Raw genomic sequence first — 25,682 nt, forward strand, 5'->3', positions numbered from 1 at the left:
TTAAATTAAATGTTTTTTGAGAGTACCGGAGTATTTCCCATTGATATAAGGCCAAGTTTGGATGGATTGGATCATTGGATCAGTGCAATTCTTTGCATGAAAATCATTGATTGTGAAATAGACCTAATGGTCGGTCCAGATCTATCCAATGGTCTGGATTACCAAACAATGAGAATCACTTGTCAGAACTAATATAGATGGTACTATTGTTATATATTAGCTGGCGTACACAACTATCTTACTTTTTTTTAAAAAAATCCGTTTGCATTCTAAGCTGTGTTGTACGTGTTGGCTATTAGCTGACGTACACAACTAATATAAACACAACTAAATCATAGCTGCTGTCAGAAGCGGATTGGTTGATGTACATCACACCAGCTACGATATAGCTAAATTGACGTCAGCAAGACATGTGAGTCTTAACACGAGGCATGTGTTGTATCCAAACCATCCATCCATCCCGGGAAAGATATAATTATCAAGTGGGCCACATGGATGTACGGCATGGATAAACCACATACATTTGAAGTTGGCCCAAAACAGTTTACTCGGTTCAAAAAACTACCATTTACATGTCACCTGTGGCAATGTGGCACATGTACATGAAATATATTCCACCCATACGATACCACTCTTTACTGATGTGCACTTGAATTGGCTGATGTACACACGTGTTAGCTGTTGTACACACACACACTCAGCTATACACACGTGTTAGCTGATGTACCCACGTGTTGGCTGATGTGCACGTGGGCTCATCAGCCACACGTGTTGGCTGTATGCCAGGTGCACATCAGCCACACGTGTTGGCTGTATGCTTGTGTTATATATGGACCTAGGATTGGCATATTGCTCAGGTTTTCAGTTTTGTACAATTGGGCCCATATTTCATTGATCTACACTGCTGAGATCGTTAGTGTCACTATCGATCTTCCCTGAAATAAATATATCCTAGATTGAATAATCCTATCATCTAATAAAATGAAGGGATTATATTCTTACATTAACTGGATTATTGACATACGGGATATATAATGTAGGGCCCATAATATCAACTGTTGGATCAATAAACTATGGTCCAGTTGGACATTTGTGATAACCCAAAACCCTACAACTTTCTTGCAAGTAATATGTATATTTCTCTTTTTTTTTGACATGTATATATATATGCATATGAATGTTGTTGTTTCCTTTATAACATTTTCTTCACTGTTGATTAAGAGATCATTAGTGATCCAAATGATCATCAACCATGATGATTAATGTTGATGAAAGGATCTATCATCAACAATGATCATTAATGGTGATGATCAAAACTATTTTTAATGGACCTGGTCACTAGCGAAAATTGAACTATTTTCATATTTAAGCACTTTCTATATTTTTCTGATGATGATGTTTATATGTCTGATATAATTAGGCTTGATATGTTTAGATCTAAGCACCCCTTAATTTTTCATTGGAAAATATAAAACTTAGTGCTTAGATGCTCCCTATAGATAAAGGTTGTGCATAACCTGAGTGGGAGTTTATTCTCCTCCACCAAATGATGCATGCAATCAAGTAATGGAAGGTTACAAGTTATACAATTATAATTTTATAAAAGCATCAATTTCATCTTAAAAAGAGAACTTGATTGTTCTACACCGCTCATTCGGGTATGTAGACTTTCAGATCTCGTGAAGATGTGCTGACAACTTTTATACTCTGAAATTTGTATAACATATAGAAATGCTGATGATTAGTGTCAATACCTTACATCATAGCTAAGTAGTGATATTTATGCAATGTAGAGATGATTACCAAAGCATTAATCGCTGAAAGGATAATATTTCGACGGTAACAAATACGAAGACTGGTCCCGCGGGGTGCGATGCCTTCTGGACGAGGACGACATATCGCACACACTCGATGAAGTTCAAGAGGAACCCATATTGGCTGAAAATGAAAATTTACAAGAACATAGGGTTGCGATGACTCATTACAATAAGTGGCGAAAACAGAATCGTTTAGCTCGTAATGTCCTTCTTAGCACTATACACAAAGAACTCATACCTATGTATACAGTGCATGAAACTGCTAAGGGAATCTAGGAAGCACTGACAAATGCCTATGCGCAAAAGTCAGATGCGAGAGTTCGGGCAATGGAATTAGAATTTCAGGAGTATAAGATGCCCGTCGGCTGCCTCATTAAAGATCATATCCATAAGATGGAGCAAATGATAGGTGCCCTTAATAATGTTGGGTGTAAATTGACTGAAAATCAAAAGATTATAGCAATGCACGGTTCCTTACCTGAATCTTGGGCCCAAATCAAAAGAATTTTGAATCATACTGATTCCATTACTACGTTTAGAGACTTTAGTGGCTACTTGGTACGTGAGTTTGAAATGAATGTAATTCAGCTAGGTTCGGCCAAAGCCTTTGTAACAGAGACCTATAAGTGGAAAGCTAACAAGAAACGGGGTTCAAAGCTCGCAAGAAGGCGAAAAAAAATAACCAAGAACAGAAAACCACAGCACCTCCTCCAAATCTCAAGAAGGGAAATGGAAAGAAGAAGCAGAAAAAGACAAAAATAGTCTGCTTTGTCTGTGAAAATTCTGGCCATTATACTCGGCAGTGTGCACATAAAAAGACCGTAATTTCTCACTTACTAGATACTTTGTATGTAAGCGTTTGTTCTGAAATCCTTTCCGTTGATACTATATCTAATGAGTAAATTTTGGACTCAGGCGCAACAAAGCACGTGACATGGAGTCGTCGAGGACTCGAGGAATTTCGGCATGCAGCCAAGGGAAGTTACAAGGTATATATGAGAAATAATGCTGTCGAAGACGTACAAGGGATTGACGTTTTCCATCTCTATACGCGCATAGGGCAAATAATAATCCTCCGTGATTCTCTTTATACACCTGGGATGCGTCGGAATTTAATTTCTGTTTCTAGGTTATTATATGATAGTTTTGATATTCGATTTTTCGAAACAAGAATTTCTTTGAGACAGAATAGCCTCATCTTTATATGAGAAAATTTAATTTTAAATTTATTTATTCTAGATATAGATTGTGATAATATCCCTCTTGTTTTATCTGCTATGTCGAATGAAACTGTAGTATCTAAATCTCAAAAATGGCACGTGAGGTTAGGTCACATAGGAACTAATCATATGAAAAGACTAGTACGTTCTGGTCTGTTAGACTCCTTATCCAAAGTTGATTTGCCATTTTGTGAACATTGTGTGTTTGGAAAGACTTCGAAGAAACCATTTTCCAAAGCGGCTAGGTCCATGGGCACACTAGAGATAAGTCATTCAGATATCTGTCGACCATTCAATGTACATACCAAAAATGGATGTCAATACTTTGTCACTTTCATTGACGATTACTCGCGCTATGGATATGTGTATCTTATCTCATACAAATTTGAGGCTTTTGATTATTTTCTTAAATATAAAGCTGAGGTGGAAAATCAGCTTGAGAAAAATATTAAAATCCTTCGATCTGATAGAGGTGACGAATATACGTCTAAAACGTTTAAATCATATTGCGAAAACGTTGACATTGTTCGACAGTACACAATGGCTTACACTCCACAACAAAATGGTGTTGCAGAAAGAAGGAATAAGACACTATTGGACATGGTTAGATCGATGATGGCACAAGCCAATCTCTCTACCACATTTTGGGGAGACGCACTGTTAACAGCCGTCTATGTCTTTAATAGAGTCTCATCCAAATCATTCCTAAGACCTCATATGAGATGTGGTCTGGAAGGACTCCTTCTCTAGCCAACTTATGCCCTTGGGGATCTTTGAGATATGTTTTGCTACCTACTCCACATAGAGGTAAACTTGATAGTAAAACCATTGAATGCGTGTTCATTAGGTACCCTATGCATTCAAAGCGATACGTTCTAATTTATAAGGATTATAGATGATGGATTGAGATAAAATTCCAAGATGTGATCTTCGTTGAAGATAGATACCCCAACCAAATGAAGCAAAAGGCTCCAATAGAACTTTTTGAAATACCTGATGTATCTCAGGAGAGTGGGAGTTCTGCTCCTCAAGATGATGATGCTCCTATAGTTCGTCAGGACAGTGGGAGGACATCTCAGCAGGCTCCTAAGTTACGTCGAAGCGAAAGAGGATTGGTTCCCTGAAGATACTTCGATATTGAGGGGCAAACATTCTCTTGCATTATGGTTGTTGATGATGAACCTGATTCGTATCAGAATGCATTATTATCTTTTAACTCGGCAGATTGGGTGAATGCTATGGACGAAAAGATCGCTTCCATGGAGAAAAATAAAGTCTTGGAACTTGTTTGATCTGCCTTCCAATCGCAAAGAGATAGGTAATAAATGGGTACTAAAGATCAAAAGAAAGGCAGATGGTACAGTGGACAAGTATAAAACACAATTAGTTGCTAAATGTTTTACATAACAAGAAGGCATTGATTACAAAGAGACTTTTTCACCTATTATAAAGTTCTCCTCAATCCGCATGATCTTGTCCATTGTTGCAAGTTTAAACTTAGAGTTATATCAGATGGTTGTAAAGACCGCATTCTTAAATGGTGACTTGAATGAAGAAATACATATGCAATAGCCCATGGGTTATGTGGACAAAAAACATCCAAAGAAAGTCTACATGTTATTGAAATCTATCTATGGGCTGAAGCAATCTGCAAGATAGTGGTACATGAGGTTCCACTTGGCCATCATCACTTTTGGATTCACGATGAGTGAAGAAGATCATTGTGTATACATGAAATGGTCTGGAAGATCTTTTCTGATACTATCTCTATATATAGACGATATCCTGTTAGCTGGTAATGACATAATTATTAATATTGACTAAAGATTAGCTATTCTTGAACTTTGAGATGAAAAACCTCGGTGAAGCCAACTTTATTCTTAGGGTAAAAATTATCAGGGATCACCCCAAGAAATTTTTAGGTTTGTCTCAAGCAACCTATATATAAAAGATCTTAAAGCGGTTCATGATGAAAAATTCAAAAGCTGTTGAAACTCCTATGGATAAAGCTACCAAGCTAGATAGGAAATCGTGTCCCCAGACTGAAGCTGAGAAATTAGCTATGTCCTCAGTACCTTATGCAAGTGCAGTAGGGAGCTTAATGTATATTATGCTTTACACCAGACCGGTATTAGCTATGCAGTTGACATAATCAGCCGTTATCAGAGTAACCCGGGACAGTCTCATTGGCAAGCCGTCAAACATATATTTCGCTATCTTAGAGGAACAAAAGACCTAATGTTGTGTTATGAAGGCACATGCCTCGAGCTCAAAGAATATTTTGATGCTGCTTGGGGTAATGACGCCGACGAGGGAAAGTCTACTTAAGGGTATGTATTCTTACTCGGAGGAGGAGCTATCTCATGGTCGAGTAAGAAACAGATATCCACAGCTCTTTCATCTATGGAGGCCGTGTACATTTCATGTTGTGCTGCAGTTCAGGAATGTGTATGGGTTCACAGATTTCTATTGAGTCTAGGCGTTGTACCGAGTGTTCATCAGCTTATATCGCTGAAGATAGACAATACTTCTGCCATTGACTTGGCAAAGGACCCTAAACACCACTAGAAGTCTAAGCACATTGAGATTAAGTATTATTACATCCATGATCAAGTGAGAGATAAGAAGGTCGCCCTCAGCTACATTCCTACTAAGGAGATGATGGCTGATCCCATGACGAAACCTATAGCTAGAGATCTATTTCAGGTTCACGTCAAGCAGATGGGATTGAGAAAAGCTTGAGTGATGTACTTGTTTTGTAGTACCTTTGATATTTCATTAATAAATAACACATTCCATTTATTCAGTATTGAACACTAATATAAACTAGGTAAGTAGATCATCAGCATTTACCTTGAGATCATGTAGAATTTCTATTTTTTGTCGGCAGGCCGGTCACCCACTTGCACGGGTTGACCAACCTTGAATGTACAAGAGAGGTACATTTGGAGCAATGTTTATACATTAAGGTATGAACTTCTCTTTATTTTGAATAATAAAGGATGAGGATATGAGTGAGTCGTATCCACCTACAATCTTTTAAGATTGAAGATGAGACTGATAAAGTCAAATAACATAATCGCACCATTTTTTTCCATGCGATCAATGTTATGGCCTGAATTTAAAGTTAGGTTATAAGGTTATGAGATGAGTCGTGCCTCATGTAGAATGACCTGCGTATTGTAGACCTGACATTTACCTAGTATTGTTTACTTTAAGACGTGGATTGTAGCCACGTGCTGGGACCTTTTATCTACAAATTGCTTTGATTCGATCTAATCATTGCAACGTGCGAGTAGTCAGTCCCGTAGGTGACTCTTTGTGTCCTTAGCTACCCTCCTCTTGTGTATATGAGGATGAGATTGAGTGTCGCTACTATGTACTATGACGAAGGTTCCTTGATTGGACAGACTCAGTTACGCTAAGAAAGCGGCTTGATTAATTCCAAATTACACATCTGCGTGGGGAAGATCCTGTGACAGCTACACCAAGTTTCTAGAACTATAAATATGCACTTGAAGACTTATCTGCCAGCAGTATCGAATTGTTTTTATTAGACTTTTGCAAACAATAATTTTCTTAAGTATTACTGTAAATTGGTTTCAGTCGAAGTTTGTTTTTAGAGTAATTCGATAAGTTGGATAAGTGCGTATGTTGGCTGAGTACTCTAGATTGGGAGTTAACTCTATCTGGTGTGGTCATGCGGACTAGGACAGGTATTGCAAAGCTTGAGTTATTGAGTACTAGTTAGGTGGTCACTTAGTACTTAAGCACCCGTGAGAAGATTATGGTGATCTAGCTAGTCCCACGCCTCTAATTCTTTTGATCGCGATATTTGGTCTTTGATTATTATTAAACAAGTTAGATGGACAAATCTTTTGTGCCTATCCCACAATGTGATTGAGTGGGAGATGTTGGACTTAGGCCAGTGGGGCCCACTGGTGAGCAATCACTAGTGGGTATGTCCCATGCTTCTTCTGAATTTTTCCTTTTTTGTTATATTTCAAATTCAACTTTGAATTTGGTTTATTATAAGAGATAGGGATAAGACCGGATGATATGGTCTCATCCAAACTCTTATGCCTTCCTATAAAATGGATGAGACTCTTTGTCGTTAAATACATCATAAGTAATACCGAGAGTATACGGAGAGAGATATAATGTGCACGATAGTCTGTCCATTTTGGCTTGTCCTTAGGACGATCTAATCCATAGATCGCAATCCGGGGCCACTTATACCGTGTGCACGATAGTCTGTCCATTTTGGCTTGTCCTTGGGACGATCTAATCCATAGATCGCAATCCAGGGCCGTTGGAGCATTTATCTTCTACTTTATGAGGGTTCCAAAACCCGTGTAGACCGTCAGATCTTAAGGGCTCACCTTCCGCGCTTCCCAACACTTTGAATGCAAGTGTGGATGCATGTTAAAAGGCACATCAGTTGGATCAGTACCCTACTCCATGGCTCACTGAATCTTGACCGTTCACCGGATGTGTAGTTTGCAGAAGTCATCCATTCTTTCCATCTAATTCACCCGATGTGGAAAGAATGCATGTCTCTTATGCTAAAATGAAATCCTCCACAACCTTTATATGCTCCGTGGGGTCCACCATTTTCACTCTGTTCAATCAGGTGCGTACTCTCATGTTTACTGTGAAGGCTATGAATAGGCCTAATTATATCTGAGGTGGGCCCCAATCAGGGGAACAACATAAAATCACACCTAAAAACTTTAAGACCATGTAGTGTGGCCAGCCTCAGCTATGGATCAAGCTGACCTTTTGGATATCGGTTCAACCTGCTATTGATCATCTGATGAATGGATTGGACGAAATATACTCACCATGTTGGCCATACTAACGATCTATCGATGTTGTGGCCTTTGTTTTTTTTTTTTTTCCCTTGTATTTTTGCTTGTTGCCATCTCATGAGGATGCCTGCTTTTGGTGTGGGGTTTCTTCATTAAACTCTATAAGAAAAAGATATTTTAACTTTTAAAGAAGATATTTACCTTTCCTGAATAGAGGAGAGCTGGAATAGAAATTCAAGAAGACTAGATGTTAATTTTTGACAATATTTATGTATAACAATTTCTGTGTTTATTCTCCAAGGCAAAGGCTATGTGAAGCAAGGCTACTAATATATATTTTTTAGAATATTTGTGTATAACAATTTCTTTATGCCGTATAACAATTTCTTTATGCCCTCGGCCTAAGGCTGTGTGAAGAGAGGCTACATAATCTTTTCCTCATTGTCTCCTTGGACCTTTTGGGTTCTGTGAAGCAAGGTGAGATGTAGTGGGACTAAAATTCTATCAAATTTTTGAAAAACTCCCGTAAAGTAGAGATCACATATTGTACGGATGAAAAATGGTGCCAAGCCCATTCTTTTCTCATTACTGAGGCTCTCACTCATAATCTACTATAGTAGACTAACCACAAGAGTCACTCAAATTGAGAAGTCTCTTGATTCTCTAATGTATAAGTGTTATTCTACGATTTATAACTTGCCGTAAATTCTAACTCTCATTTGGCTAGTGGCGACTTTAAGTTATTTGCACTATTTTATTTGAGTAAAATCAAACCTCAGTCACACAGTTACTAAATGAGAGTAAGAAAAAGTTAAGTGAGGACACTGCTGTTGCATGGAAACATTCACAAACTAATAACAAGTTGGTAGTTCAACAGCTAAACTATAATTCCTTAAGATTGTAACATCACTTTTCAAACTTTTGGATATTCTTATCTTGGTATATGATAGGTGTGGTCCAATTCTTTTTGTTCGGACCCGCCCGAATGACTATAAATCCTGTCAATTCAATAATATTCTGGTGGAATATGACCACCTTTCCTGGTGGAATATGACCACCTTTCTTTGAAAAAAAAAACTTTTGCATAAAATATATTAGCGATTAAACATATTAGTAACCCAATATTATTCTTATTAGAATAACATGATGTCATTTCATATTAAATTCATCACCAAACATAGTATAAAGCCATGAAAAAGAAACACTTCTTCTCATATATTCAGTATCAATTTAAGCACACTCTCAACCCAAGACTAAAATATCTAAAGCTTGTTTAGAAAAGTATTCAACAAGGTAATTTTATTTTAAAATATTTCTCAACATAACTATCGATAATAACTTAGTAATGACTAATGTAAGACAAACCTCCATCCAATATATGTGACCTAATTGTTTCTCTTAGTGAATCCTGACCTTGAGATACAAGTCCTTGATTGCATACATTTCTGTAGCCACATCTCTTATGCACCTTCGTTCTCTTGGAGATTCTGCAGAGCGCAATACACCAATTTTGGCCATTGAAATCAAGCAGTCGTGCATTCTGTTTCTTGTATTGATATGATCTTCATTGCCTTGAGTAACTTCAACGTCTTTAATAAGCAGTCGTGGATCAACAATCTCCATTACTCGTTCAGGCAAAGCCAACTTTGCGAAATAATAAAGGCCTAGATTGTCCATAAACATGTCATCAGTTGGCCCCTTTCCAGTGATCATCTCCAATAAAAGGATTCCATAGCTATAAACATCTCCTTGTGTAGATGCTTTACTGCCCATCGCATACTCTCCAATTTATACATCTCATATTGGAATGTAAGTAACTATTTAGATACAAATAATTTCAAAAGTTAAATTTAGAGAGAGAGAGAGAATATTCTATTTAAACAAAGAATTAGCAATTTTGCTATTATAGGAATCCAAATTTCTAACATTAATTGGTGTGCTATGAAGTTTTAAGTTCTTACAAAGATGTTCTACAACTCAGCGCATCCATCATTAAGTGAACAAATGAGTTATAGTTATGATTTTTAAGCAACACATATTTTAACTTAAGGCATTATCAGAAGAGAATTCATTATACCTTATCATGGTTGATTCATGTGAAGTGTAAGTGAGTACTGCTTTGTATATCTAGATCTTTGAAATCAATGAGATTTTGATGCCATAAATTTGAATCTTGTCGGGTGTGAGTCCTTCAAATATGAGGTCATTCTTTCGGGACCTAGATCTGGATAAATTTGGGTTCATGTAAGATTTACTAGTGTTTCACATTTAGTGCATAAGAGTGACCTACTTGATCAAAAGAATGATCAGGCTGAGGCAACACGCTGGAGCCCACTTAATGAATGGGCATTAGTCATAAGTGGGGCTTATAAAAACCTAAGCCATTCAACAAGTGGGACCCACTAAAAATATGAAACTAATATAGTAAGAAGTTCCATTAATCAGCCACACGTATGGGAGATTTGGGAAGCTTAGAAAAACATGACTACTGTTTCATGTTCAAGGTACATGTGGCTGATCAACTTACACAGATCTACCCACTTAACCCGGAAGCATAATGTTATACCAGTGCATATTTGAAATTGTCCCACCTCATGGATGGTTATGATTTTATGATTGTGAGCACGTATGCTGTCGCGGTACATTCATCAACAAGAGAATCCATCCATCTAATAACCCAGACAACTATAAATTGAGAAATTTGATTTTGTAAGCATACTTTTACATACAACGTTTTCCCCCGCCTATGTCACTCATGAAGAAAATTGAAACCATGCAAAGGGTGGGATGCACCGTAAAGATGACCTTAGATAAAAATCAGGATGGTCCACTCATCAGGTAACTTGAACCATCAAAGTTAAGAAATGCAGCTGATGGTCTTGACTCACAATGTCTGTCACTCACCTTGCATCTCCATTGGTCTAATGTTCACTTGTGGTGATGTTTGTAGCACAGCCACCTTTTATATGGCTCATATTTTCCACACAAGTGATACAGTGATGAAAAGGTGTGAAAGTCTATTGCTGAAAAAGAAAGCATTAATGAATGTGGATGAAACGTCTTAAGTGGATGATAGTGCTTATCTAAATAAATATATACTTGCTATGTTAGTTAACATCTATGCTTGCTGAAGCCTTATGGTAGTTTCTTGACTACTAAAAATACAAAGTTTATTCCACAGGAAAAACAGCGCTAACATAGTAAGGTTGTAAGAGATGTGAACGTGAGATGCTCAGAAGTATGCAGAAGTTAGCCACTACTCTCAAATCTGTGCTTTGAATTAGTATATTTGGCAATCCTCTTTAAAAAAAGCCCTAGTGAGTGGACCAGGCTTACTTTTGCGCAGTGTTGTCTTCATGCTCCCATATACCCAAGTAGGCACGTGTAAAGGTATGTACGGGGCCAGAATACCTTTTGTCACAAAACCTGTAACCTGTTCTCTCACCTTCTTGTAGGGGAGAAGGTTTGAAGTCCAACTGGCTAGTCCACAAGTTATATACCCAACGGATAACATCCAACTTCTTAAGTGAATGTGACATCCAACCATTCCAATAGATTGGGCATCACACATGTTACGCCCCAAACCCAGAAATCGGATTCACAGGAATCCCGATTGTCGAATCCGGTGCCGACAGCCTCCATAGTACCCTATTTTCGGCTCCCAGTGCCCATATGCCAGATTCCGATCATGGGATCCTACAAGGAGGATTTTCTAATGTACATTTTACTCGTAAGAAGCATAACCACAAGTATAACCAAATCACAAAGGCAACATCATCATCACATATCCACTAATATAAACATTTGAATACAGTGCTGAAAGGGAAATACATATATCAAAAATCAAAGCTCCAGAAGACTGTTGCACGCTCTAAGCTCAACGCTGCTGCAACCTAACGCCACCTGCATACATGAATTATCAAAGTAAACAGAAGTACTCACAAGAGCAGGAATTATCAGAGTAAATAGAAATACTGACAAGATCATAAATCATACGATAAAAGATTAAGCAGAAATACGGACAAGTCCATGAGTCAATCAATATCAAAACACGCAATATAGGACAACTATGCAAATGAGGAGTCATAAAGAGCCAAATATCAGATGTCGAGGATGTGATGCACTATGCAATTCCTGATGAGTTCATGAATAGTGTCAGCTATACCTAGACCACATAAACATAGAAACACGGTAATCCAAAATACCATATGCCATGGATGTAATGCAGCAATGCAAATGAAATGACCATGCTGGAGTGTGAAGTCGGGATGATAATACGTAGTATCGCAGGCTACGGGGTCTATCACAAAGGACTTCTATCTAAACCAGTCCCATACCTAAAATTTAGATAATTAGACTTAATGTGGTAAACTCCTGATCTTAGGTTAGTCGCGCGCCCCAACTGAAATCCTAGCCATTGCGAAGGTACACATAACAAATAGTTGTGCACCACTAACCGGAGTAGATAGTGAATGAATGAATGAATAAGTATGCAACTCCTCCCTAATAAGTCCACATATCTGTACTGTTCATTTATGGGATCATCACCGCGGTCTAGTACACTTTACATGCAAATCGTCGCCTACTGACGCGCGACCATATAAGTGGAAGAGACTTCACTATCTGCCTACCAATAATCAGCCAATATCTACTCGGCACATCGATAGCGGACCCATTCACGAGCTGGTCAAACTCAGCCTAACTATGCCTCCTACGCTCGGGCGGGTAAGGCCACACCCCCTCCCAACTGACCATGACACAGTGGGAGACGCAGCCTCCTAGTATTCGGCACTCGGACGCTCATGTATGCACTCGGTCTCGACATTGGGGCGTATCTTGGCCACAGAGGTTTAAGGACTTTCATCCACGGACATCCAAAGTGCCCACATGCTCGAACCAAACATTTTCGGTGTCCCATCTAGCTATCCATGACATGCCTGTGGAGACTATGGCCCTGATGTCACTAGGATGTACAGTAATCACAACACATAATGAAAGATGCATGAGTTATACAATCTAGTCATGCATCAATCTTACGCATATTGTGCGCTCATGTGAGATAGCCTTCGCCTATTAGGGAGTCTCATAACAACCTATCCAAGGACATGTAATGGTCAATCACATCTCGTAACAAACATGCAGATGATGCGTATAGGCATGTATCATGATTTTATGCTGTCACATACTCATAAATCGGTATCAATAAGCGGCATCGACAATCGACCTCGACAATGTGGACATTTAACCAACATTGCCCCCCAAGGAATGGCCCACATAGAGCCTAATCATATAGTGGACCCATGGCCTCACTCAAGGGCCAAATATACAACACCACGAGCTTCACTCTAGAGCTTAATACACATCATGATGGGCCTTTCACATGGGCCTAACATACATTACAATGTGCTCCATCGCCTGGCCCTCAAATGCATCACAATGGGCCTTATCACATAGGCCTCATATACATCACATTGGGCTTTGACAAGCGGTCTCGATATCCAGCCTCGACAATCGAAATTGGTATCGACAATCGAAATCGGCCTCGACAATCGAAATCGGTATCGACAATTGGCCTCGATGATCGGAATCGGTGAGAATGGGCCTAACAAGGCCTAAGGGAAGGTCAAAATGTGGACGTCCAACCATCATTGCCCATCAATGTGGACCTTTAACCAACATTGCTCCCAAGGAATGACGCTCATAGAGTCAATCGTATAATGGTTCTACGGCCTCGTTCAAGGGTCTAGTACACATCATCTTGGGCCTCACTTATGGGGCATATACGCATCATATTCTGCCTCACTAATGGGCCAATGTATATAACATCAGGCCGTATCAACGGGTTGAATCAAATGGGCTGGTACAAATGGGCCAAATCAATTGGGCCGATATAAATGGGCTGAATTAATGGGCCAAGTTAATTGGGCCGAATCAAATGGGTCAAGTCAATTGGGCCAATCAAATGGGCCGATTCAAATGGGCCTATTACACACGTTATGGGCCTCTACCCATGGGTTCTAAATACATCACAATGGGTCTCAACCCATGGGCCCCGAATACATCATATTAGATCACTTAAATACATTAAGTAAGCCGCACCATTCATCCAACTATAGAGATCATTTTAGAGCATTATCCTAACAATGAATCAGATTAAAAGATCATCTGGACCATACCACAAATAGCAGTGGTGATAATGATTCCCACAGTTAAAAATTTAGAGGGCCCACCATAGCATTTATTTCCCATCCAGACTGCTCACAAGGTTACAAAGACTTGAACCGGGAGGGAAAAAAACAAATATTATGTTGATTCAAAACTTCTGTAAATCTCAAAAGGGTTTCAATGGTAGATGTTCAATTCCACTGTTCCTGCAGTGTGGTCCACGTGATAATGGATCTGTCTATTTTTGTCTCAAGCCTTAGGACGATCTCACCGAATGGGATGGATGGTTGGGATATAACACATACATCAAAGAGGAGTCCACAATTCGGGTGCACACGTCACCAAAGTGGGCTCCACAGAACCAAACGACACACCAGCCAATCTAGCCACTTCACAGGTGGGTCCCACGTGGGGCCCACCATATCGTCTATTTTCCATCCATACTATTGGTATGGTCACACAGACCACATAACAAAACAATAAATAAATTTTTATATTTATCTAGAACGTCTCGAACCAGAGAGGTTCCAATGGCAGACATTAGATCCACCACCGTTCCCTGTGACGTGAACCACCTGAGCTCTGGTATACGGCTAATTTTGGGGTGCTCCGCTGTAAAAAGGGGCCCCATCAAATGCATGGTCCTGATGTTCCACACACATCACGGTGGGGCCTACCACACACATCACTGTGGGGCCTACGGCTCCCTACCCTTTCTATCCACGCGCAGCAGCAGGACGCTGCTGCAGCATTCTCTGGATGAGCAGCAGCAGCGCCTGTTGCACCTGATTTTTTTTCTTGAGAATTTTCCTAGGTGGGGCCTGCATCAGGATAATCCACTCCATCCATTGGATCATATAGCTCATGGCAGACTAAATGAGCTCAATATTCAGCATGTTTTGTTGTATAGAAACATCAAAGTGGTCCCTACCAGATTTTAATGGTAAAATCACTATTTTCAAAGATATGGCCCACCAGATAATCGGATTAGTTTCATTTCTCGGCTCAACGCCTAAAATGAGCTAAGAGATAGGATGGATGGCGTGGATTAGATCCATACATTAAGGTGGGACCTACGTAAGCGGCCCACCAGAAATTTTAAATCAAGCTAATATTTTTGTTTTTGATGTGTAACGTCTAGACCCTGCTGGACGGTCTGGACAGTGGACGTCTAGCAGGTTCTGGGCTGGCCCATCTAGCCACTGTGTGGTCCACCTAATAATTGTATTTCCATCATCTAGACCCTCCAAAAAAAAGGGTAGCAAGGTGGGCTAGTCCCCATGTTTGGACAGCCTTGTGGTCTGTTGGATGGACGGTCCGGATATCACGTATACTCATCAAGTAGGCCACAAAATATGAGAAGGAGAGAGATAGATAGAGAGAGAGATAGAGAAAGAGAGAGATGATGATGGAGGGAACCGGCCACTATGGGCTCCTCATGGATACAACACATACATCATAATGGGTCCCACCTATAAGTGGGCCTTCAAATGCAAATCGACGGTAGATCACCTACCTATTGGCATCTTTCTTTAGCTCCTTGGACTTGTATGCTCCTTGCCTTCAACTTTGATGGAGGTTGATAAAGAATAAATGGTTGAGATGGGAGATGAGAGGGTGGAAAAGTGGGCCACATATGGTTTGCTCTTGGAAGCCTTGGACATTAGAACCTTGTTGCTCTTGGGATTGGAGAGTATAGATAGAAATAAGAGAGAGAGAGAGAGAGAGAGAGAGAGAGAGAGAGAGAGAGAGAGAGAAATGATAGATGAGAGGGTTGGATGGAGTGGTTGTTGTAAGGAAATGATGGTTAGGGTATGGGCTTGGTTGAAATTTGGGTGAAAAAGGAATGAGTGGAGAGAGAGTTGACTTTGAGAAAGGGAAATGGATGGGTTGCTTGTACTTGTGGTATGGAGTGTACTTGACTTGATTGATTGATTGATTGATAGATGGGACATGTTGCAGAGATTCTTTCAGAATGTAGAGATTCTTTCAAAATTCACAACGCGCGACATTTCTTCGGAATTAACACTGGCCCACATCTCCTGGCCCAGGTATCGGATCGGTGCGCGAGTCGCGGCATTGGAACCGCGGCGACGGCGCGGTCGCTAGGATACAAGTTTTGGGTTGAGCCGACATAAGTATATAGGACTCGGTTTAGGATCGCGCGCAAACGTCGGATACAGGTCGAGGATTGCCGAAATTTGACCAGGAGGGCCGCAGAAGCCTACGGAATGGTACAGACTAGGATACGGGTTTTACAACATATACAAAAACCAATGACTAGCAATTGATAAATAGACCAAGGAAATCCTTGTGATGAGGCCAACCTATTGCATGAATTGGATGTTGCAGGTACCTGAAAGGTTATAAGTCATCTGTTGGGTCGGCTATAAGTTGTGGGTGAGAGAGAAGTCCCAAGAGGGGTTAGTGACTAGGGTGGGCTCTACCATGATTTTAATGTGAAAGTCACCCTGATCACAAGGTGTGTCACCCCATTTCACACTCAGGTCCTAAAAATCAGCCCCATTTATGATTCGGGTGGACAATACAATTGGAAACAATGTACTGGACAACGCTCCCCCACTAAACTATCTTCCTTCGTATGGCTCACTAGAATCACGGATGGACATGATTTTTTGGCCTTTGGCCTACTTTTGGTATGCCACATCGTTGGAGTTGATTTCATATTATTATCGAGGTGGGCCCTGTAAAAATTAAAGGTGGATCTTTCCTAAAATTTTCTTTTGATATAGCCTACTTAACTCATATGTCAACCTGATTTTTTAGGATGACTCATTATCTAATGGTCAGAGTGTATTTCAGAGTGAACCATGTAAAAACAATGATGGGCATCACTCTCCCCAATTGTTTCCCTTGGTATGGCCCACCTAAATCAGGGACCAATCTGATTTTTGGGTCTTGCGCCTAACATGGGCTAATGCATCTGTTAGTTGAAGTGGATTTCAGATGCATATCACAGTGGGGCCCACCCAAGCCCACCTTACTTTGCTGGCACGTCCGGTCTCCTTGGAAGCAAGCAGACAAACTGGGCGTCTGTGTGTATATATTTTTATATAATAAAGTAGTTAAGGTAATAGGGAAAATTGTTACCCGGAGCGATGTACCCAGTAGATCCCTTCATTCCAACTGAGCTAGTTTGATCAACCTCAGATGAAAACCTGGCCAGCCCGAAATCACCCATGCGGGTAGTCATGTCATCATCAAGAAGAATGTTGCTTGGCTTTAAATCTCGATGAATGATTGGCGCTTTGCAATCATTATGTAGATAATCCAGTGCACAAGCCACATCTATGGCTATGTTTAGCATTTCAATAAACTTCAGGTCCCTTATCAACTCGTCATAACCATCACCATGCAACCACTTGTCTAGACTTCCATTGGGCGTGTACTCATAAACTAGAGCTTTAAAATCATTGCCATTAAAATCAATGCTTGAGCAACAAGTTAAGATCTTAACAAGATTTCGATGCCTAATGTTTCTCAAGCCTTCGCATTCGGCGATGAAGCTCCTCAGAGCTCCTTGTCGATGAAGGTTAAAGATTTTTACTGCAACCATAATTCCATCACGATCTAGAGCCCCTTTATATACAGCGGCAAAAAACTTCCAGTGCCGACCAAGTTGGCAGAAGAGAAGCCATCTGTTGCTTTAAAGAGCTCCCCATAAGACACGTTGACAAAAGCATCCTCCACAGAAACCGTAGCAGAAGGTTCCCTTCTCGATTTTCTTTTCCAATAAATAGTGGCAAAGAAACATGATAGTAAAACAAGACACAGGACAACAACAACTATTGAGATTTTTACTTTTGAAGTAGGAGACTTTCCCCGTTTCTTGGAAGCTTGGTTAGAGCATGGAAGCAATTTTAATTCTTGAATACCCCCACAAAGCCTACTATTTCCGAGCACTGAAACTTGACTAGCATTTCCAAAGACCCCTTGTTTCGGCAATTCACCCACGAAATCGTTGAAGGATAAATTTAGATTCTGTAAAGCAAGCTTCTCCAGGTATTTTGGAATCTCCCCAGACAAGTTGTTGCGTGAAAGATCCAGAATCTGAAGGCCTCTTAGAGTACTAAATGTTGGAGGAATTGATCCTTGAAAAAAGTTCCCATCCAACCACAGAAACTCTAGGCTGAGACAATTGCCCAACGAAATTGGAATTTCGCCTGACAATTTGTTATTAGAAACACTGAATATTCCAAGTGCTTATAAGTAACCAGCTTCCAGTGGCAGACTACCGGTAAAAGAGTTACTTTCGACGTAAAGTTCAATCAAAGCCGAAAGCTGAAAAGTAGTATAGGTAAGCTACTGCTGAAATTATTACTGCCGAGGTATATGAATTGCAGGTTTATGCAATTACCAAGACTAGTAGGAATGCTCCCCGATAGATTGTTTTCACGTAAACTGAGTGTGAGCAAGCTGGTGATGTTGCCCAAGGAAGATGGAATTTGCCCTGATAATTCATTTATATTCAAGTGAAGTTTCCCCAGCTTGTTAAGCCTCCCAATACCAATGGGAATAGTACCTGTTAAAAAGTTATCATCCATACCCAACACTGTTAAGCTGACCAGATTCTGAATCTCAGATGGGATGCTTCCGAATATCCTATTACTCGCCAGCAATAGACTTGTTAACTGTGTACAAAGATTAGCTATTGAGTTGGGCAACGCACCATTGAGATGATTCTCACTTACTTCCAGTTCTACTAAGCTACTGCAATTCGTTAAAGAATCGATAAAACTCAAGTCATGAGCTTTCCCAATTCCAAGTTCATTGTCCCACAAATATAAACCAGTGAGATCTTTTAGGTTTCCGAAATTTAGAGGCACAGATCAACTAAAACTATTATTATCAAGGGAAATATTTGTAAGTCTAGAAGCATTGGATAATGAAACTGGTATGGGTCCTGTGAATTGGTTTCCTCCAGCATAGAGTCCTTGGAGATTAGGAAGAGTGAGGCCTCTGTTAGGTGGAGGATTTCCATGCAATCTGTTCCATGTCACTGCCAAAACATTAATAGAGGAGAGATTGTATAGCTGGGGCGGAATCGTACCTGACACTTCATTTTGACTTAGGGCAAGAATGCTTAACCTCACCAACTGACCAAGTTCATCTGGGATCCTGCCCTTTATACTATTTCTTGATAGATGAAGGTAAGTGAGAGACGAAAGGTTTCCAAATGAAGGTGGGATGCTTCCTGTAAGACTGTTGAGACCAAGGATCAATCTGGTGAGCTTTGTGAGAGAGCCAAGCTCAGTTGGAATCCTCCCTGTGAGCAGATTCCCGTAAAGATTGAGGACATTGAGTTCAGAACACTGTGTCAGATTTTCTAGAATTTCTCCTGTCAATGTGTTATTGGTCAGCATGAGATATTGCAAGTGGAACATGTGGGACTTAATCTATATGCGGACTAAGCCCACAGATCTGTCTGTGCATGGGACATGACGATCAGGGGTCGGATAGCTTACCTAGCTGAGACGCCGCCATGGAAACCGGATAAGAATACCAAAAAACCTGTAGAGCTTAGGGTCTTCCTCTCCTTCACACCCTTTTTGCAATTCACAAGATGAGACTCGAATTTCTGCTATGGTGTAGGATCGGGGACCCAGCTCTCTTTTATAGAATCTGTGGAGAGAGAGTTTGAAACCCATCACAACTCTCTCTCCCACGCTCCACATTGTAGCATCCTAGTGCAACTCAAATTGCTGTCTGCGTACGACAGCTATAGCATTCCAGCCCTAGTACGCAGAGCATCACCTGAAGTGGGGCCCACTGGTCTACTCAATCATCCAATCCAACTATATGACAATCCAGACCGTTGATCAGTGAGGCCCACTAAATACAGTTCTTACAGAACAAACGGCCCATCTCTTCAGGAATCGTCCTGTGGAAGCTGTTTTTTGCAAGATCGATTCTTCTAAGGAAGGTGAGGTTCCCTATGAAGGGAGATATGGGTCCCACCAAGTTCTTGTTTGTGAGGTTTAAGGCGGTGACCCTTTGAAGATGGCGGCGACCACCGCATGTGATTCCTTGCCAGTGAAAGAAGTGGAGAGTACTGTGATTCCATGAGCTCAAGGAATTGAGAGGATCTTCGGTTATCAGATGTTTGAAGTGTAGCAAAGCAAGACGATCTGTTTCGTTGGAGAAGTGAGCGGCAGCAGATCCGCAGAGGCATGGAGCGTGAATGGAAGAGAGAAGGAGAAATGACCAAATTGCCCCTAAGCTCATTGGCGGTGATTCCATTGTAGAGCATGTGAATGCAGGAACCTTATAAGAGAAGATACTAGCATGGTGTGGATTCTGGAGACGGATTGGCTACTCCCCCTGACACCAGCCCCGTGGCTGATGGTCGGTGCTCTGTGGGCCCCACCATAATGTATGTGTTTCATCCGTTCTGTTCATCCATTTTTACAGATCATTTTAGGGATTGATACAGAAAATTATAGGGATATAAATCTTAGGTGGACGACACCACAGGAAAGCAATAATGCTTGAATACAGTTGGGATTGTCTCTGTTGAAGGCACAGGAAAATTCAATGCCACCGCTTCTCATTTATCCACGTCATCGCTAATAACTCCAACTAACCAGATGAGGCTGATTTGTCTCGGCTATATAGATTGCGTGCTATACACAAGAGGACTTCTTAGATTATGGAACTTCTTTGGCCAACTATGATTTATGTTTAAGATCTACACCGTCCATAAATTTTTATAGATCATTCTAAAGTGTGAGTATAAAAATGAGGCACATTCAAATCTCAAGTGGACCACACCAGAGAAAGAAGTGGGGATTAAAAAACTGCCGTCGAAACCTTCTTAAGCCCAGTATGAGTTTTATTTTCCATCTAACCTTTTCGTAAGGTCACATATACTCAGATGAAGGGAAAACACACATATAAGCTTGATCAGAGTCTTCTTCGGCCTCAAGAAGTTTTCAACCGTAACCATTCAGTTCCTACTGTTTCTATAGTGTGACCTACTGGAACGTTGGATCTGCCTTGCCTTCGCTATCATTTCCTAAAATGGTATGAAAAAAATGGATGCACGCTGTGGATCTGATACATAAATCATGATATGGCCCATAGAAGTTCCATGTAAACACTACCAGTTTTCTCCTATCTCTCGTCCTTACCTGGATTAGGTGAGAACCCGGCCTCACCCAAGACGGTGGGCCCTTACCGACCTCGATGTGTTTATTCCATATCTATTCTATTCATCTGTTTTTCAAGATAATTTTATGGCATTATACAAAAAAAAATTGAAGCAGATCCAATTATTAGGTGGACCATACCATATAAAACAGTGAGCGGTGATTGACCATTAATGGGCCACAAAAGTTTTGGATCAAGCTGATATTTATTTATTTTTCCCTTCAGCCAAGCTTATCTGAACTTATCAACTGATTAGATGGCAAATAAAATCTATGTAAACATTAAGTTACGCCCTAAAAACTATTTAGTGGCAGGGTGTTCAATCACTACTGTTTCCTGTAGTATAGTCTACCTGATGGTTTGATTTTGTTGATTTTTAGGATAATGCTTTAAAATGATCCAAAATACAGATGGACAGAGTGCTGAGGTGGACCTAGCTAATCCAAGCTAAAAAAATTATTGACGTGTGAGATTTAGGTGGGCCCCACAATGACCGTTACTCTCGGAGCTTTTAGTGTTTGGTTAGGTATCTGGTGGGTGAGATTAATGATGGCTGCCTCAGTGGATTGCTGGTAATCCCATGGGATTACTATATCCAGGGAATCTACCACCGAGTATTCCCTACCACCACCGAGTATGTTTGGCCCGCCTGGCCAGCCCCGGGATTACGCCAGCCAATCCCTTCCAATCCATCCACCCAAACATGTCCTAGGCAAAATAGATGTGATTAGGAGGGATTGGGAGGATTTCAAGGTAATGATGGTGATGTCAGTGGATTGCTGGCAATCCCATGGGATTGCTCCAATCCAGGCAGAAGTTCAACTTGCCAAACAGGCACGCCGGGCCAATCCTGGGATTGCTCCTTCCAATCCCTTCCAATACAATCTAATCCCATCCAGTCTGTCCGGCCAAACAGCCTTAAGTGGATTAGGTGGGATTAGGTGGGTTTGGAAGTCTTTTCTAGCAAACCTTAAATAAAGGAAAGCAAAACAAAAAACATAAACGAGTTACGAGTGAGGCTAGGCGACTTTTGTCGGCCCACAGGGCCGCCAGAAGCGATGGTTAGATAGTTGTCACCCGCCGTTGATGGATTTGTAGATTTTCCATGCTTAAGGATGACTCAGAACCATTGATTTGTTAGTTGAACATGAACCGTATGTTGACATTTTCTTTAAATAGTTCATCTACTAATGGTTGGAACATCAGGTATTTTTTACATATGAGATCAGATCCGAGATTTTATCATATGGTCACACTTTTTGAGATTTTTCTATTATAAAAATCAGGACATTCCACACTCTCAAGGGCACCATTGTGTAAAACAAGCAGCAGTCCGTTGCTTCTGCAGACGGTAGTGGCCCACCTAATTGTGGAATGACTTGATTTTTAAGATCGAATTGCTAACTATTTTCACCCACTAAAATCAGGCTATTTAACTTCTAAAATTGTTTAAGATCGAATTGCTCACCTGAGGGAAATGGCCTTATTTTGAGTCATAAGAACTAATAAGTGTGGCTTAGCTAGTGTAATGCCCAGATGTCACATATACTCCACATTAGAATGTGTGATTGCGTTCAATGGACAGAGCTCTATTTGTATGTGGACCCAACAGACCTATGCTTTTTGAAATTACCTGATGCGCACGTGGTTTGTAGGTGAGTGGATCACAAGGAATAGTATTGCCTCAAAATGGGACAGGGATATTCTACTAACATCATTAAAAAAAAATAAAAATAAAAAAATAGCTAAACTAATTCTCAAGATCCTAACATCATTTTAAAACTTGAGTTATTTATGAAAACTTGCCTGACCTTTGTTCCATTTTAAAAAATACGCCTATTGTTGTTGACATATTTTAAGGCAGCCTTTCGGTCACCATTATTATATTACTGTCACCTGTCGCATGTCGTGGGGGTTACATATGATTTCATAGAGAGGGGCTTTGGTATTGGTAGTTCGAAGCTAAGTGGAGCCTACCATGGTGTTTGGTAGAAATCCACCGAGTTCATATGTTTTGCCTGCTCGTTTTATGTCATGACTTAAAAAATGAGGTAGATCCGAAGCTCAAGTGGGCCACACAACAAAAAATAGTGGAGATTGTATATCCACCATTGAAACATCCATGGGGCTACAAAAGCTTTGGATCAGGCTAATATTTTTCTTGTTTTAGTTCATTCCAATGATAATGACCTTAGGAGAGGTTGAGTTGCATGCATATAAACAGCAGGTAGACCCCAGCGAGGTTTGAATTGTAGGCAACTCTTTTTCACTATTTCCCTGGCCTCACTTGAGCTTTATATCTTACTCATTTTTAGTGTCATGTCTTAAAATGACCTACCAAACGGCTAGACGAAGTGAATTTCTCACAAACAACATAGTTTGCAGTGGGGTAGTCACATCATTAAAAGCCTTGCATCACGTGAGCCCCCTATAATACTGGTTGCTAACATCAGGGTGTGGCCTGAGTGGACCTGGATCCACCAAGGTGGGCGTTATCCTTGTACATATATGGACCCACCTTGATGTATGTCTTATATTCATGCGGCCATTCATTTTGAAAACTCATTTTACGGCAAGTCCATAAAATGAAGCGGATCTACATCTTAGGAGGACCATAATATAAGAAAGTGTGGTAATTGACCATTAAAAACTCTCCGTTGGATACAAAAGTTTTAGATCAAGTTGATATTTGTGTGGTCTCTTCATCGAGGTCTCTATGGATTTATCAATAGTTTTCATGTCAAATAAACATTCCAGTGGCCCCCATAAAGTTTTTAATAGTAGGAGTTCAATTACAACTATTTCTTGTGATATGGCCCACCTAGGATTTGGATTTACTTCATTTTTGGGATCTTGCCCTAAAATGAGCTATTAAACTAGATGGTTGGTGTGGATGTAAGGCACATACATCACAATGGGCTCTGCAGTCAGGGATCCACCCAAACGGGCACGAACTTCATGGGAAAGCCCTTCCCAAGAAATTCCTGCGCTCAAAAGCTAGGCGGGGCCACCATGATGTTCATTCTAAATCCAACCTATCCATTCATTTTTTGAGGTCATTTTAGGACACGTGACCAAAAAATGAGATGGATCCAAAACTCATGTAGACCACCAAGAGGAAATAGTGTGGATTGAGTGACCAATGTTGAAACATTTGTATGGCCACAAAAGTTTTGTATCAGTCTAGGGTATTTTCCATTTTCAGTCCATCCAGTGGGAATAACCTAATAAACGGTTGGGATGGCATATAAACATCAAGGTATAGAGCCAAGAAGGTTTCAATGGTAGACATTTCTTTACCATTGATTCCTCTCGTGTGGCCCACTTGAGGTTTGGATCCACCTTACTTTTGGTCGCTTATCCTAAAATGAGCCCGCAAAATGAACGAATGAGGTGGATTTCTCACAAATATCAAAGTGGGCCCTACCTAATGATGACCTCACTATTAAACATGACACTACTCAACCGGAGTCCGTAAGGAGGGGGAGTACATTAGGTCCAACCCAGTCTCACCGAACATTGTGCTGCCCTAACTGTGGGGCCCACCTTCATGTATGTATTGTATATCAACACCATCCATCCACTTTTCTAAATTATTTTTGGGCATGGACTCAAACATTAGGCAAATCCAAATCCAAGATGGACTAAAACACAAGAAACAATGGTGTTTAACTATTAAAAACTTCTTGGGAGCCACAAAAATATTTGACCATGCACGATGATATATATATTTTTTCCCCATCATCCAGGCCCCTGTGACCTTGTCAAAAGGTTGGTTGGCGTGGATATACAATATATGAATCGAGGTGGGATGCAGTATCGCTGCACCATGTTTGGTGAGCCCAGGGCTGCACCTACTCCGCTACCCAAACTTAAGTAGAAAGCTAGGTGGGGGCAACACAGGTGTTCCTGAAAAATCTACGTCGTCCATCCATTTTCCTAAATTATCTTAGGGCATGACCTATTATAATAATAATAATAATAATAATAATAATAAAGCAGACGCAATGTTCAAGTGGACAACACTAGATAGATCCATTTCACTTCATGGTCCAAAGATTGACCTCGTTGAAAGTTTCCTGGACCTCACCTGAGATTTAGATTTGCTTCATTTTTTGAGCTCAAGGCTGAAAATGAGCTTATGAAACAAATGGATGGTGTTGATCACTTGGATCCATAAAGGTGGGCCCTATAAACTCTCATGCTCGCCCTGCCCTGTCCAATCGTTAGTCAAAGTTAAATAGGTTGTTTCTTTCACCATTAGTTTTAAAAAAGCAATCCTGTTTGCACAGATATTTTAAAATCAGACGTGTATTCGAGAACAGTCACCCTCACCCGCACACCTATGCATGTGCGCACCTTTGCACACATGTCATGGGCATCTAATTTGAATGGTCCATATGATGCGGAATCCCATGAAACCCCAATGGATAAATTTTCACCTTGATCTAAAATTATGGTGCGCCATAGGAAAGAGAAATTCTAATCAAGGGAGGAAA

The 25,682-nt window shown here is 40.4% G+C and overlaps 2 protein-coding genes across 2 annotated transcripts; both read right to left on the minus strand.

Moving 5' to 3' along the window:
* Window positions 1-9,047: 9,047 nt before the first annotated feature.
* LOC131252521 (probable LRR receptor-like serine/threonine-protein kinase At3g47570) lies at window positions 9,048-19,411 on the minus strand. Its single transcript, XM_058253102.1, has 2 exons — window positions 17,125-19,411; window positions 9,048-9,629 (listed from the first exon to the last, which is right to left on the minus strand). Exons 1-2 carry the CDS (start codon window positions 17,588-17,590, stop codon window positions 9,247-9,249), a joined length of 849 nt encoding a protein of 282 aa, XP_058109085.1. The 5' UTR covers window positions 17,591-19,411; the 3' UTR covers window positions 9,048-9,246.
* LOC131253736 (probable LRR receptor-like serine/threonine-protein kinase At3g47570) lies at window positions 17,605-20,274 on the minus strand. The gene is made up of 4 exons (XM_058254873.1): window positions 19,893-20,274; window positions 18,927-19,372; window positions 18,392-18,665; window positions 17,605-18,197 (listed from the first exon to the last, which is right to left on the minus strand). The coding sequence occupies exons 1-4, from the start codon at window positions 20,272-20,274 to the stop codon at window positions 17,605-17,607; spliced, it is 1,695 nt and encodes a 564-aa protein (XP_058110856.1).
* Between the last annotated feature and the right edge of the window lie 5,408 nt (window positions 20,275-25,682).

This window comes from Magnolia sinica, chromosome 8, assembly GCF_029962835.1.
Source record: "Magnolia sinica isolate HGM2019 chromosome 8, MsV1, whole genome shotgun sequence".
In the NCBI taxonomy this organism is placed as follows: Eukaryota; Viridiplantae; Streptophyta; class Magnoliopsida; order Magnoliales; family Magnoliaceae; genus Magnolia; species Magnolia sinica.